Here is a 14199-nt window from a genome sequence, read left to right as displayed (position 1 = left end):
TTTTTTTTGTTTTTGAATATTTTCTTGGTTTGTTTGTCTATTGTCGCAGCATAGAAATTACATTTTCATACTCGTAGCTACCTATGTATGTATGTACGTACATATTAATATGCCCTTCAAGTTTAGATGGTATTATAAGAAAAAGAAAAATCAAAAAAAAAAAAATCGGTACCTACCCGAATTTTGTATTGTTGTAGAATTTTGATGTCTTTAATATTTTGTAAATTTTTAAAGTGATGACAAAATTTTAAAATTTCTCAGAGAATAATATTTGATTTACACGTCGTTATAATTCTCATCGAGTTTAGTACTTTAAACACTTTAATTTAGGAAAATATTCAACAATCAGCTGTTCACATTCATGTCAGCGACATGGTGATGCGACACCAACAATCACACAGTTTCGAAAATCTAATATATGCCGTTGCTGCAAGTGATTACAATTTATAAAAACTAAACCATAGTTACTCATATAATAATTACATATAAGTAAAAATATTGAGATTAAATTAATTGTTGCTGTCGCATTATTGTAAACAACAATATCGTATATCCCATGTAAACAGCAATGTCGTATTAGTGTCATAGCAATATGAACAACGTATAAGATTTAATAAAATTATTTCTAAAATTTGAGAATTCTCTTTCTATTTTTGATTACTTACTACAGTTAAAGTTATACTGTCCCGTTAGTTGTTTCGTCAATATTTTGTATGCATAATAAATTAATACGTAAAATTTTTAAAATTTACTGTTAGTTTCTATATCGTTGATGTGCAATGGTGATCACTTTCTTTTTAATTTATTTAGTTCTAAAATAATACAAAAACAAAAAAAAAATAGTAGTTTACTTGTATAAAATTTATTTGCAATCCCTAAAATATTTTTGCACCAAAATAAATAAAGAATTTTGATGTTATTTTTTTTTTTTTTTTGCATTTACGTACAACTACTACTATTGCAAAACAGTACTTTTACCAACCACATAAGAGAGATGATATGATGACATCAAATTTCGGATGTTGAGTTTTCGATGGGAACGGACTTCTCCATAGTAGGGAAGCGTAAATAAACTATTTTTAGAGAGATTTGGATCTGTCTCTCTGTCGGTCTGTGTGTGCATGACTGTATCTCAAATTTAGTTGAACCGATTGTATGTGATTTTATTTCGGCTACAAATTGACCAACTTTAATGTCTAAAAGGTCTAGAACTAGACCTTTTTGCGTGTCGATTTTACATTTTTGCACAAATTTAATATTTAATATTTAAATGATAATTAAGTGCTTCATTTAAAAGCATTTTCATAATCTTCTGTAACACTTTCACCAAACTAGACAATACACGTTGGGGTCGGTTATGTGCTGATCACATCAGATTTTTTATATTAACGTTGTGTTGTGAATTGTGATGATGTTCTCATCTCTAAATTACCCACTTGTCATGAAAATGAAAAAAAAAAATCTCATGAAAATAAACTTTATTTTTTTTTTGATATTTTCTCTTTCTATTTTGTAAATTGAGAATTTTACAAACTTAATGTAAAAATGTTGAAAAAAACAAAAAAAAAACGGAGAAACAGCCATCGTTTTTCTTTCTAAGCATCATTTTTTTTTAGATTTCACATTTCACTACAATTTTTTTTAGTGCCTAAAGTTGGTGTTCTAAAAAAAAATGAATTTTTTTTTTTTTTTTTATAAAAACTTTAATAATGAAAAGTGTGAGAGAACAGTTTCTATAATAGTGTGGAATACGAAGAGAAGCAATAGAATACCGGTTGAAGAGAGAATGAGAGCAAGAGAGAGAGGGAGGAATTCAAATACTTTCGAATAAAATGAAAATATTAAAAGAGGAAGAGTACGGTTAGGGGGACTGGAGAAGTGCTGCTTTTAAAATTTTTAGAATTTTTTTTTTTTTTACGTTCTACTTGTTAAAAACTAATAAAAAAAATGAGCCTATTTCCTTTTTTAGTTTTCTTTTGTTATTTTTTTCTCGTTTTGCATTGGCTGGTTGCCTATTTATGTTTTTAACAAATTTTTTGTTTTTGTAAAATATATTAACCATTATTTAATTAAAGGTTTGGGTTATTATTTCAATGCAGTTGGAAAAATTGAAGTAAACTAAAGTAAAAAATGGAAAATTTGTAAAAAAATGAGAAGAAAAAAAATCATGTTCCAAAGTTCATATTTTTGTCTGTAAGTTATTTGCCATTTTTGTTCGGCTTTTTTTTTTTGTTTTGAATGTTAAGAGAGGATCATTTTTGGTTTTCTAACAGTTATAAAAAGGATTATTGAATTTGAGGTTTTACGTTGATGTTTATTATGGTGAAAAAACAAAAAATAAAAAGCACAGATAGCAAAAGTATATGCAAATGAACTTATGTTATGGTAGGTCAACATGATTTTGAATTTTTGAACGAAAAAAAAACAAAAAATTAAAAAGAAATAATTGTGTGAAGAGTAGAGAAAAAGTTAAAGAATTTTTTGTTACAATTTTTTTGTTTTTTGTTCGGAAACAATTTGAAATTATGGCAAATAAGTAAAATTAGTTTTAGAAATTTTTAATTTTTTTTTTTTCAAAAAGAGAAAAATGTTAAAAATTTTAACTAATTTCAAGAATTTTGTAATGTTTTTGAAGAGATTTTAAAAAATATTTGTGTTCAAAAATGGAAAAGAGAAAATTTCCTTAAGAAATATGCAAATATTTTAATGACATCAGTGAATTGTGACATCGAAAGAATGTACGTGTAACAATGACACACAATTCGACTGAGACAATTTTCTTTATATTTAAATTTTAATATTAAATTGTCAAATAAAATTTTATTTAATTTTTATAATTCAATAAAAAATTTTTGTCAAAATAATAATGAAAAATAATTTTCTCTTTTTATTTACAGATTTAGTTTATGCATTAAAATCACCAGCAATATTATTATTTACAACATATCATGATATAAGAATTGCAAATATAACACCAATTGGTTCACCATCAGTTGATATATTAGCCAAAGATTTAGCTGAAGGTACAGCAATAGATTTTTTTTATGAAAAAAATTTAGTATGTTGGGCTGATTCAAGTCATGAAACAATTGAATGTATACATGTTAATTCAACACAAACAACAAAAACTTCAAAACATAATGTGATATCATCTGGTTTAGATAAACCCGAAGGAATAGCAATAGATTGGTATACAGATAAAATATATTGGACTGATGGTGAAAAAAATCGTATTGAAGTAGCAACATTAAATGGTAAATATCAAAAAGTTTTATTTTGGACTGATTTAGATCAACCGAGAGCAATTGCATTAGTACCATCACATGGTTTTATGATATGGAGTGATTGGGGTGAAAGTCCAAAAATTGAACGTGCCGGTATGGATGGTGATCCACAATCACGTAAAACATTAGTTAATGATAAAATATTTTGGCCAAATGGTTTAGCTGTTGATTTAGAACGTGAATTAATATATTGGGTTGATGGTCATTTAAAATTTTTAGATGAAATGAAATTTGATGGTAGTAAACGTCGTACATTAATTGATAATTTAGAATATCCATATAGTGTAACATATTTTCAATATTCATTATATTGGACTGATTGGTCAAGTGGTGCAATAAATACATATGATATTGAAAAGAAAATAATGAAAGAATTAATTGATACACCAGAAGCACCGATTTCTGTTCGAGCATGGGATAAAAGTTTACAACCATACAGAGATAATCCATGTAAACATAATAATGGTAATTGTTCACATTTATGTTTATTAGCATTAAATTCACAAGGATATAGTTGTTCGTGTCCAACTGGTGTTAAATTAATATCGGAAACAAAATGTGCAGATGGACCACAAGAAATGTTATTTTTAGTTCAGAGAACACAAATTAGTAAAATATCATTAGATTCGCCAGATTTTACTAGTTTTCCTTTACCATTAGGTAAAGTTAAATATGCTATTGCTATTGATTATGATCCAGTTGATGAATTTATATATTGGTCTGATGAAACATCTCATGCAATAAGACGTGCTCGACCAGATGGTTCTGGACAAATGGATATTGTTACTTCAGAAGTTGAACATCCTGACGGTTTGGCTGTTGACTGGTTAGCTAGAAATTTATATTGGACGGATACAGGTATATTTTATTACTGGCAATAAAAGAAGGAAAAAAGTAATTTTTTTTTTTCTATATAGGTACCGATCGAATTGAAGTTTGTAGACTTGATGGTAGTTCTAGAAAAGTTATTATATATGAACATTTAGAAGAGCCTAGAGCTATTGCATTGGCACCATCATTAGGTTGGATGTTTTGGAGTGATTGGGATGAAAAGAAACCAAAAGTTGAAAGATCATCTTTAGATGGTTCAGAGCGTGTTGTTTTAGTATCAGAAGATTTAGGTTGGCCAAATGGAATTGCATTAGATATTGAAGCAAAACTAATTTATTGGTGTGATGCAAAAACAGATAGAATTGAAGTGGCAAATATGGATGGATCAGATAGAAGAGTTGTTGTCAGTGAAAATTTGCCACATGTTTTCGGTTTAAGCATACTCGATGATTATTTATATTGGACTGATTGGCAGAGACGATCTGTTGATAGAGCTCATAAGACGACAGGAAGTGATAGAATAGTTGTTGTTGATCAATTTCCAGATTTAATGGGATTAAAAGTTACTCGACTGCGTGAAGTAAAAGGTGACAATCCATGTGCTAAACATAATGGTGGTTGCTCACATTTATGCTTAAATCGTCCAAAAGATTATGTGTGCCGTTGTCCAATTGAATATGAATTGGCTACAGATAACAAAACATGTGTTGTACCTGATGCATTTTTATTATTTTCTAGACAAGAACATATTGGGAAAATGTCCACAGATTATAATGAAGGATCTCATAATTTAGAGATAATTCCATTTAAAGATGTTAGGGATGCAAATTCTTTAGATGTTGATATAGTTGATAGAAGAATCTATTGGACTGATCAAAAATCTAAATGTATATTTAGAGCATTCCTAAATGGATCAAATGTACAACGTGTTATTGATTCGGGTTTGATAAGGCCAGAAAGTGTTGCTGTCGATTGGATTGCACGTAACATTTATTGGACTGATTCAGAAGCAAGACGTATAGAAGTTGCACGTTTAGATGGTAGTAGTCGTAGAATATTATTATGGAAAGGAATTGAAGAACCACGTAATTTAGTCATTGAACCACAAGAAGGTTATATGTATTGGACTGAATCACAATTGGATGCAATACAAAGAGCTGCAATGGATGGTTCAGAATTACAAACAATTGTATCACAAGCCAATCATCCAACTGGTTTAACAATTGATCCAAAAACAAGAAAACTATATTGGACCAGTCAAAGTCGTCCGACAAAAATTGAATCGGCTGAATGGGATGAACATACAAGAAAATATTTAAAACATGTATTAGTTAGTACTGATATTGATGAACCACATGCAATCACATTGTATAAAGATTATGTTTATTGGAGTGATTGGAATAATGGTGAAATTCAAAGAGTACATAAAGAAACTGGCCAAAATCGTAGTATTATACATCGTGGTTTAACATACATTAGTTCATTATTAATATATTATTCTGCCCGACAGACTGGTACAAATTCATGTAGTATAAAAAATGGTGGTTGTGCTTATTTATGTTTAGCATTACCTGGTAAAAGAGCAAGATGTGCATGTCCAACACATTATACATTAGCTAAAGATAATAGTTCATGTATTCCACCAAAAAATTATGTAATATTTAGTCAAAAGAATTCATTTGGTCGTATAGTACCAAATACAACTGATTCACCTGATTTTCCATTACCAGTTTCTGGAAAAAATATAAGAGCTGTTGAATATGATCCAATATCACATTATTTATATTGGGTAAGTAGGAGGAATTTAAATTATTATTTACGATATACTTATTATTGTCATTATTATTATTGTAAAGGTTGAAGGTCGAAATCATCATATTAAAAGATCTTTAGTTAACGGTACACGATCATCGGTTTTCGTTGGTAATGGACCACAACCATTTGATATTGCTTTAGATGTTATTGGACGATTATTATTTTGGACAAGTATGCATATGAATACGATCAATGTTACAAGGTGAGATTTGAAAATTTGAATGTTTTATAAAATATTTAAACATTAAATGTGTTTGTGAATTGTCGATCTTTTAATTCAAATATTCTCATACTAGACCGCAAATTCGGAATATTAGTATTCTCGCAATAAATTATGTGCTTCGAATGCGATGAAATTTTTTCGTATTTTTGAAAACGTTCCCACAACGGCTGAATCTACTACGCAAATTCTTTTCTAAATTAGAAGTGGTTTTTGTGCATTTAATAATTTTATGTGCTTAACTTATTTATTTAACACATATTTTTAAACACATTTTAAAGAGAGGTTAGATGAAAAGAATTTTCTCCTTCTTTTCCTCATATTGAAGTTTCCTTTTAAGTTTCAGACTTTTGTTCTCTTATTTTTGTTTCACAATTGTCCACCAGTAATCAGACAACAGTAATATAATTTTTTTTCTTTTCTCTAAATTGTAAGGGATCCAAGTTATTTATGCGAGGGAAAAATTATGCTGCTGGGAAAACTGCTGATTTTTGTTTTTTTTTTTTAATTTTATTCGTTTCTGGCTTTGTGATTTGACTATTATTTATAATGAAACATTATTATTTTCTTTTGTTTTTGTATTGTAATCAATAAAAAGAACAAGTATAACAGTATAAACATACGTAAATATAAAGAGTTTACTTAAATTTTACAAGAAAAAAAAATATGAAGAGAAACAAGGGGTTAGAATGAATTTTAAAATTGTGTATGATTTGTAAGGACAACAAAGGAAACTTTATTTCAAAGAAATTTTCATTTGGTTTTTACGTTATCAGAATAATTCCGAATAATATATTTTGATATTTTATGTCGTCTTGTCATTGTTTGTCTTCCGACTTCAAAGTTTCTTTCTTGATAATTAGAAAGAGTGATAAAATTTTATATGCCTTCGTATTAGACTACTTTTAAGTAGAATTTAAATTGCACAAAAAATTAATGTTTTTAAAAAGTTTTATATGCGATTCCTCTTAGAAAAAAGTGAAAGTTGTGAAGTCTAAAAGTTTTTCCACAATAAAAAGACAGAAAATATCCAAATTATATTAAAGATTATGACATTTAAAGAACGCACAATGTCAGAATATGACGTTTTAAGACATAATTAAGACCATATTAAAGAATATGACATTTTTTTTCAGTAGTAATTCAAATATTTTGAAATTAAGTAAATTTAAATAATCATATTTTCCAGTTTGGATGGAGATGGTGTTGGAATTGTTGATACTGATTCAGAACAGCCAAGAAATGTTGCTGTACATTCAATGAAACGTTTATTATTTTGGACAGATGTTGGTTCACGTCAAGCAATTTTTAGAGCAAGAGTTGATGGAGCTGAAAAAACTATATTAGCATTTAAATTAGAAGGTGTTACATCATTAGCTGTTGATCAACATGCTGATATAATATATTATGCTCATGGAAAACGTATTGACTTTATGGATATAAATGGCAAAAACAAGTAAATTCAATAAACTTAATTTTAATATTTTGCAAAAATTTCGAATTTATTTAATTTAAATGAATAACAAAAAATTTTATTCTCATATTTTTAGGGAAACACTTGTAAAAACGCATGTTACACAAGTAGTATCAATGGCAGCCATACATGATATTGTTTATTGGTTAAATGATCAAGGTAATATTGAACGTATAACAGAAACTGGTAAACAAAGAACACCAGTTCCATTATCAAATTTAGTAACTGATGTTGTAGCTGTTTGGACACCAGACTTAAAAATTTATAAAAATCATACATGCTTACAAAGTCGTACAAAATGTTCACATATTTGTGTTGCTACAATGGATGGCCGTAGTCGTGATATTTGTTCATGTCCACATGGTTTAATGTTACTTGAAGATAAACAAAATTGTGGTGCATTACCAGCATGTGGCCCAGATCATTTTACTTGTGCTGCACCAGTTCCTGGTAATGGTTTAACAAGTGATTTAAATAAAGATTGTATACCGGTATCATGGCGTTGTGATGGACAAAATGATTGTCCAGATAAATCTGATGAAGTTGGTTGCCCATCATGTCGACCAGATCAATTTCGTTGTCAATCTGGTGAATGTATTGATAAAAGTTTAGTATGCGATGGTACAACAAATTGTGCAAATGGACATGATGAAGCTGATTGTTGTAAAAGGCCACAAGATTTTCAATGTCCAATTAATAAAGTATGTATTCCAGCAACATATTTATGTGATGGTTGGGATAATTGTGCTGATGGTGCTGATGAAAGTCCTGAAATATGTAGTCAACAAGGAAATACGAAACGTGTTGCACCAGCATCAGATAAAAAAGCATTTATTATTGTTATAGTTGTTACAATGATAATAATATTCTCTGTTGTTTATTTATTACAAATATGTAGAACACGTTTAGGTAAAAGTCGTAACGAACCAAAAGATGACCAAGCATCAGATCCATTATCGCCTGGTCTAAGTAAATCAAGTCGTGTATCGAAAATAGCATCTGTAGCTGATGCAATGCGTATGTCAACATTACATAGTTGTAATAGTATGAATAGTTATGATCGTAATCATATAACTGGTGCATCAAGTTCAACAACAAATGGTAGTAGTATGGTTGCATATCCAATTAATCCACCACCAAGTCCAGCAACAAGAAGTCGTCGGCCATATAGACATTATAAAATTATTAATCAACCGCCACCTCCAACACCATGTTCAACAGATATATGCGATGAAAGTGATTCTAATTATACAAGTAAAAGTAATAGTAATAGTAATGGTGCGACAGCTAAATTATCACAATATCAATATGATAGTGAGCCATATCCGCCACCACCGACACCAAGATCTCATTATCATAGTGATGTTAGAATTGTACCAGAAAGTTGCCCACCGTCACCGAGTTCACGTAGCTCAACATATTTTTCACCTTTACCACCTCCACCATCACCGGTTCAGTCACCGACCAGAAGCTATACGTAGCCCATAATTTTTGAAGCTTTTATTTAGTTTAGTTATTTTTTTGAATTTAGATGTTCAATTTTTTAGTTGGTTTTTTTTTTTTTTTTATTTTGTATACTTTTTTAATTTGTATACAATTTTATAAGAGATTTTAATTATGTTAATAATTAATAAATTTTAATTTCTACTTATATTTTTATTTTTAATTGTTCTATATTAACATAAATAAGAATTAATTTAAAATTTATATATATATTATATAAAGGATACGAAATTCTTTTATTATAAGCTACTAAAAGTGTTACTGAAAATGTTTATTTTAAAAAAAAAGAAAAACTAATGAAAGTAATTATTAATTATGATAAATCTAAAATTTATTTTAAATATATACTTATTGTAAATTAATTAATTAAAATTAGTGAATTTTTGATTCGAATTTTTTTTTTTTTTCGTTTAAATAGTCATTTGTTTTCTATATTGAAAATTAATGATTAAATAAATTTGATCGTATAAATACCTATTATTATTATTGTATAGAAAAAGAAAAAGTAGATTTTATTTTTTATCAAAATAAAGTTTAGAATTAATAAAATGTATAACCAATTTTTAATTATAGAACCAAGACTTACCTGTATTTTTTTATAAATCAATAGACCAAAGATTATACGAAAAGATTTTTATATTAGTTTACTTTGGCATTAGATTTGAAATATATATTTTAAAATATTATTCAATAATTTCCTTATATTTATTTTTGTAAAGTTAATTTTTAATTTTGCAATAATCTAATGTTATGAATTATAAGAATTCTCCTTTCATAATTTTATAGTAAATTTACAATGATTTTGTTGTAAACATTAATATAAAAAATTATTAAAATATATTTGATTATTTTAAAATATTTGTGCCTAGGCTTTTAAAATTAAATTTTTGAATTATATTTCAAAAAACTTTTATTACAAATTAGTCTCATTTAATACATGTATTTTTAAAATTGCTATTCAAATTAACATACAATTAAAAATTATTAGTTTAAATTTATTTAAAATTATTAAAAAAATATTTAACAAAAAAAAAAAACTGATTATTTGTGCCATACTTATGTATATAATATATAATTTAAATTTTTACTAATAATAATTAATTAGTATATTTAAAATTATAATTTTTTATAGAATTATAAAACACTTTTAATTTTTTTTTCTTCAATTCACTTGTCTTCTTTTAACCAAGTGCCTTAATAAATTAATAATTATAATAGTATTTTTGTTTTTTATATTTTTTAATTTAAAAATATTAAAAATAATGAAATACCCAAAATGGTATTACCACCGATTTTTAATGGTATTACCACCGATTTAGGAAAAAAAATTTATAAATTCGTTTTTTTTTTATTTTTTATTTCATTAAGTCTATCAAATAATTTTGTTGTTTCTCTTACATAATTCAAAAATTTTAATTTAATTAAAAAACAAATAAATTTCTATATTTTTCTTAACTGATGTCAAAGTAAATTTTTAATTTGTTTTAAAAAAAAAAAATTCGAAATCAAATATTATTATTATTATTATATAAAAAAATATACATAAATATATTTTTTTTACTTAAATAATTTTAAGTTTTATAATCATATTTAAATATAATTTATTTTAAAGAAATAACTATGAATTAAATTATGATATACAAAACGTTTATCATTAAAATATTCATGTCATATTGCATTTACATTACGATAAATATTTACGATAAAGACAGAAAAAAACAAAAAAAAAAAAAAATATCATTAATCAAAAAATATTCGAAAAATTAGAAAAAAAAAAACAAACGAAAATATTACAGAATACTAAAAAAAATTATATGAAAATATTTTAAAATTAAAATTTATTAATTTTAAAATAGAAGCGCAATATTTTATTATCAAAATTTTATAATAGGGTATCGATATATGAATTTTGTAATTCCTCCTTTTCTTTTTTTTTAATTTTCAATAATTTGTTAGTTATATAACGAATTTATTAATGTGATCATTACCATGAAATTAATGAAATGAAATTGATAAAACAAAAAAAAATTGTGCTTTTTTAAAATTAAATTTCTTTTTAAATAGAAAAACAAAATATATATTATGTATATAACATACATATATTAAATAAATTTATAAACATACTATCATATTAATTAAAAAAAAATATATTACATTTAAAATTCATTTTGTGAAGTGATTTCGAAACTGAAATTTATTATAAATTTTATCTAGTTTATTGAATTATTTTACATATTCTATATTTTTATTCCACCATTTATTATAATTTCAATTTTTCATATTAATAATTATTAAATTAATTTTTAATTTTAAATCTTAAACATTAATTTAATTTTTACATAACTTTTCTATATTCAATTAATTAATTTGTTAGCAAACATTTAAAATATTTAGCAATTCTTCTGATTATCCAGTTGTTGTCACTTCACGAAATTTTCATGAAACAAAAAAAAAAAATAACACAAAATTTAAAAAAAAAAAAAAGTTATTAACATTAAATTATAAAAATTAATTAAAAAAAAATATTAAAAAAAAAATATTATTAACCAAAAAGTGCCTCAGATTCTGAAAAAATTTTAACTGACTATTGTTTAGTTAATAATTATGAATCTGATTTAAATAGTGTAATCAAACATATAAAAAGTACATAATATTTTTTAATATATTTAAAATAAGTTTATTGTTATTTTATTTACAAAGAATGAAGAAAGAAGATGAAAAAAAAAAAAAAACAAGAAAGAGATAGTTAAATACCTAAAAATTTAAGTAACTTAATTTTTATTTGCATACTTACTATAATCAAAAATATCTCCATTTAATAATGAAACCATTGAATTTTATAATAAAAATAAGATATCGTAAATTGTAAACACTGTAAATTTAATTCGTTTGCTTGCTGCAACATTAACAGAACTCAAATTGTTAACAATTGAGAAAACAAAATTTTTTTGAGCTCTGGAGTTGGAGTAATATATTTTTCTTGCTGTATCAATGTTTTATAATTTATTTGTAAGTGACAATTTTCAATCTGGATAAATAGTGTTTGTGCACAAAAAATTATTCAGAAATCACATTTTTTTTTGAATTATGTCACTGTAGCCGTAAACAAGCGAATTATTGTCGTCAATATAGTAAATAAAAATTCGTTCTATTTAGTAAAATTTCGTTCTATTTAGTAAATGTAATCCCAAAAATTTTAAGAATATATTGTAAACATACTATTACCAATAAATGAAATTTAATATTTTAATTCCAAATTTGAGAATTCATAAAATTTCATTAATATTTTTCGTTTTTTTACATTCCATGATTGCGATACCATATTCTTAAAAATTAAAATTTATTGGCTTTATTATTAATAATTGGTATTGAAGATATGGGAAACTATATTTAAATTTAAGCATAAACTATATATTTAAGTGTATACTAAGTATATAGTTTATGATTTTAATTATTAAATGTTGTAGTAATGTTTTCGCTCATTATTTTTTTTTTTTAAATGTTAAAAAGTGTTTTTTTTATTAAATTTCATTAATTGTCTAAGAGTTTAGACAAAATAAAATAATAAAATTTTGTAAATATATAAAATATTTACAAACTTGTTTTGATTTGGATTTAGTAATAAAAATTATAAAATTAATTTTCTACTTTATTTTATATTTGTTTTTGATTTATTATAATTAAAAGAAAATATTTTTTCAATTTCTAAATAATTAAAATGCATATCAAAATAAATCAAGGTATTTATTTCATTTAAATGTTAAAATGCTATTATTAAAAAATTAATAATTTAAAATTTTAATAAATAAAAAACAAGTATGTATCCGCAAATTCTTAAACGTCAAAATTTTGTTTTCAGTCTGCAAACTGTCTGACGTATAAAACTTTTATGGACAGAAATGTAGTAAACTTTTTACCCGTAATTGACTTTGAATTTTGATATCCGATTTTTGATTAGATTTTAAATAATTTTATACTTACATATTAAAAATTAACAAAAAAAAATATTTTTTATATTTTTTTTAACGTAATGATAGTCACTCAATACATCAAATTTATTTACTGAATTATTACGTCAGACTGTCTGCATGTAAAAAAAAAAAAATCTACAATTTTGACGCTTAATTGACTTTTTTTAAACGTTTATTAATTTAAACTTTGACTGAAAGTAAAAACGCAGTAGAGTATTTGTAAACTCAGACAACTCAGATTTTGTAAAATTTGACGTTTAAGAATTTACCATATTTTTTATTTTAAAATCCTCAAAATTTTAAATAGAGAAAAAAATTAATTAAAATAATTAATTGAAATAATTAAAAATCATATCATTAAAAACATAATATACGATTATCATTGTATACTACATAATATATATATATATATATATATATATTTGTAATTAGATTCTAAAGACTGATTTCTCAATTTAAATTTTTGAAATTTTAATTTTATTCCATATTAATTTTTGTTTTTAATTTATGCATTTGCTTTTACATTGGAACAATTAATATATGACACAAGAAGAAAAAAATAAAATAGCAATGAAATAAAATAGAATATTTTTATTTATATTATGTAAATTAAAAAAAAAAGTTCATCTAACATTATTATAAAAATATACCATAACATAAATTAACAAAAAATAAGGAATAATAATAATGTTTAATAAATAAATATTAAAAAAGAAAAATTGTAAGTATATAAAATATAAAATAAAAAAAATAAAATAAACTCAGATTAATTTTTAGAAATAAGAAAAAAGGAAAGAAGTTTTTTTTTCTAACTTTATTTTTAGAACAAAAACATAAATAAAAAATAAAACAGAAAAAAAAAATAATGTAAAAAATAACATAGAAATAAAAATATTTTATATTAAAAATTAAAATTGAAAATATTAATTAGATTTTTTACTAGGCAAACAAAAATACTAATTTTTGTTTAGTCATATTGTTTTTTCTATTTCTAGTTCTAACAATTTAAAATATAGTGTTAGTTACCTACAAAGTGTTCGGCTTTACGATCAATTTTTTATAATACTATTTAAAAATTAAATGCAAGAGGATTTTAAAAAT

The 14199-nt window shown here is 24.4% G+C and overlaps 1 protein-coding gene across 1 annotated transcript; it reads left to right on the top strand.

Annotated features, from left to right (window-relative positions):
* The first annotated feature begins 372 nt into the window (after positions 1-372).
* On the top strand, positions 373-9351 carry LOC129613347 (low-density lipoprotein receptor-related protein 6). The gene is made up of 6 exons (XM_055527359.1): positions 373-433; positions 2898-4142; positions 4202-5904; positions 5972-6132; positions 7340-7606; positions 7701-9351. Exons 1-6 carry the CDS (start codon positions 373-375, stop codon positions 9103-9105), a joined length of 4842 nt encoding a protein of 1613 aa, XP_055383334.1. The 3' UTR covers positions 9106-9351.
* Positions 9352-14199: the final 4848 nt, after the last annotated feature.

Source organism: Condylostylus longicornis, unplaced genomic scaffold (assembly GCF_029603195.1).
Source record: "Condylostylus longicornis isolate FDR11 unplaced genomic scaffold, ASM2960319v2 ptg000083l, whole genome shotgun sequence".
NCBI lineage: Eukaryota > Metazoa > Arthropoda > Insecta > Diptera > Dolichopodidae > Condylostylus > Condylostylus longicornis.
This window is presented reverse-complemented; position numbering and strand designations above follow the sequence as displayed.

What these genes read in the sequence shown, in the direction of transcription:
- LOC129613347 (XM_055527359.1), top strand. Translation starts at nt 373, where the DNA reads ATGGTGATGCGACACCAACAATCACACAGTTTCGAAAATCTAATATAT. An exon ending in AATATATGCCGTTGCTGCAA is followed by an intron (nt 434 to 2,897) that starts GTGATTACAATT and finishes TTTTATTTACAG; the next exon opens with ATTTAGTTTATGCATTAAAA. An exon ending in GATATAAATGGCAAAAACAA is followed by an intron (nt 7,607 to 7,700) that starts GTAAATTCAATA and finishes TCATATTTTTAG; the next exon opens with GGAAACACTTGTAAAAACGC.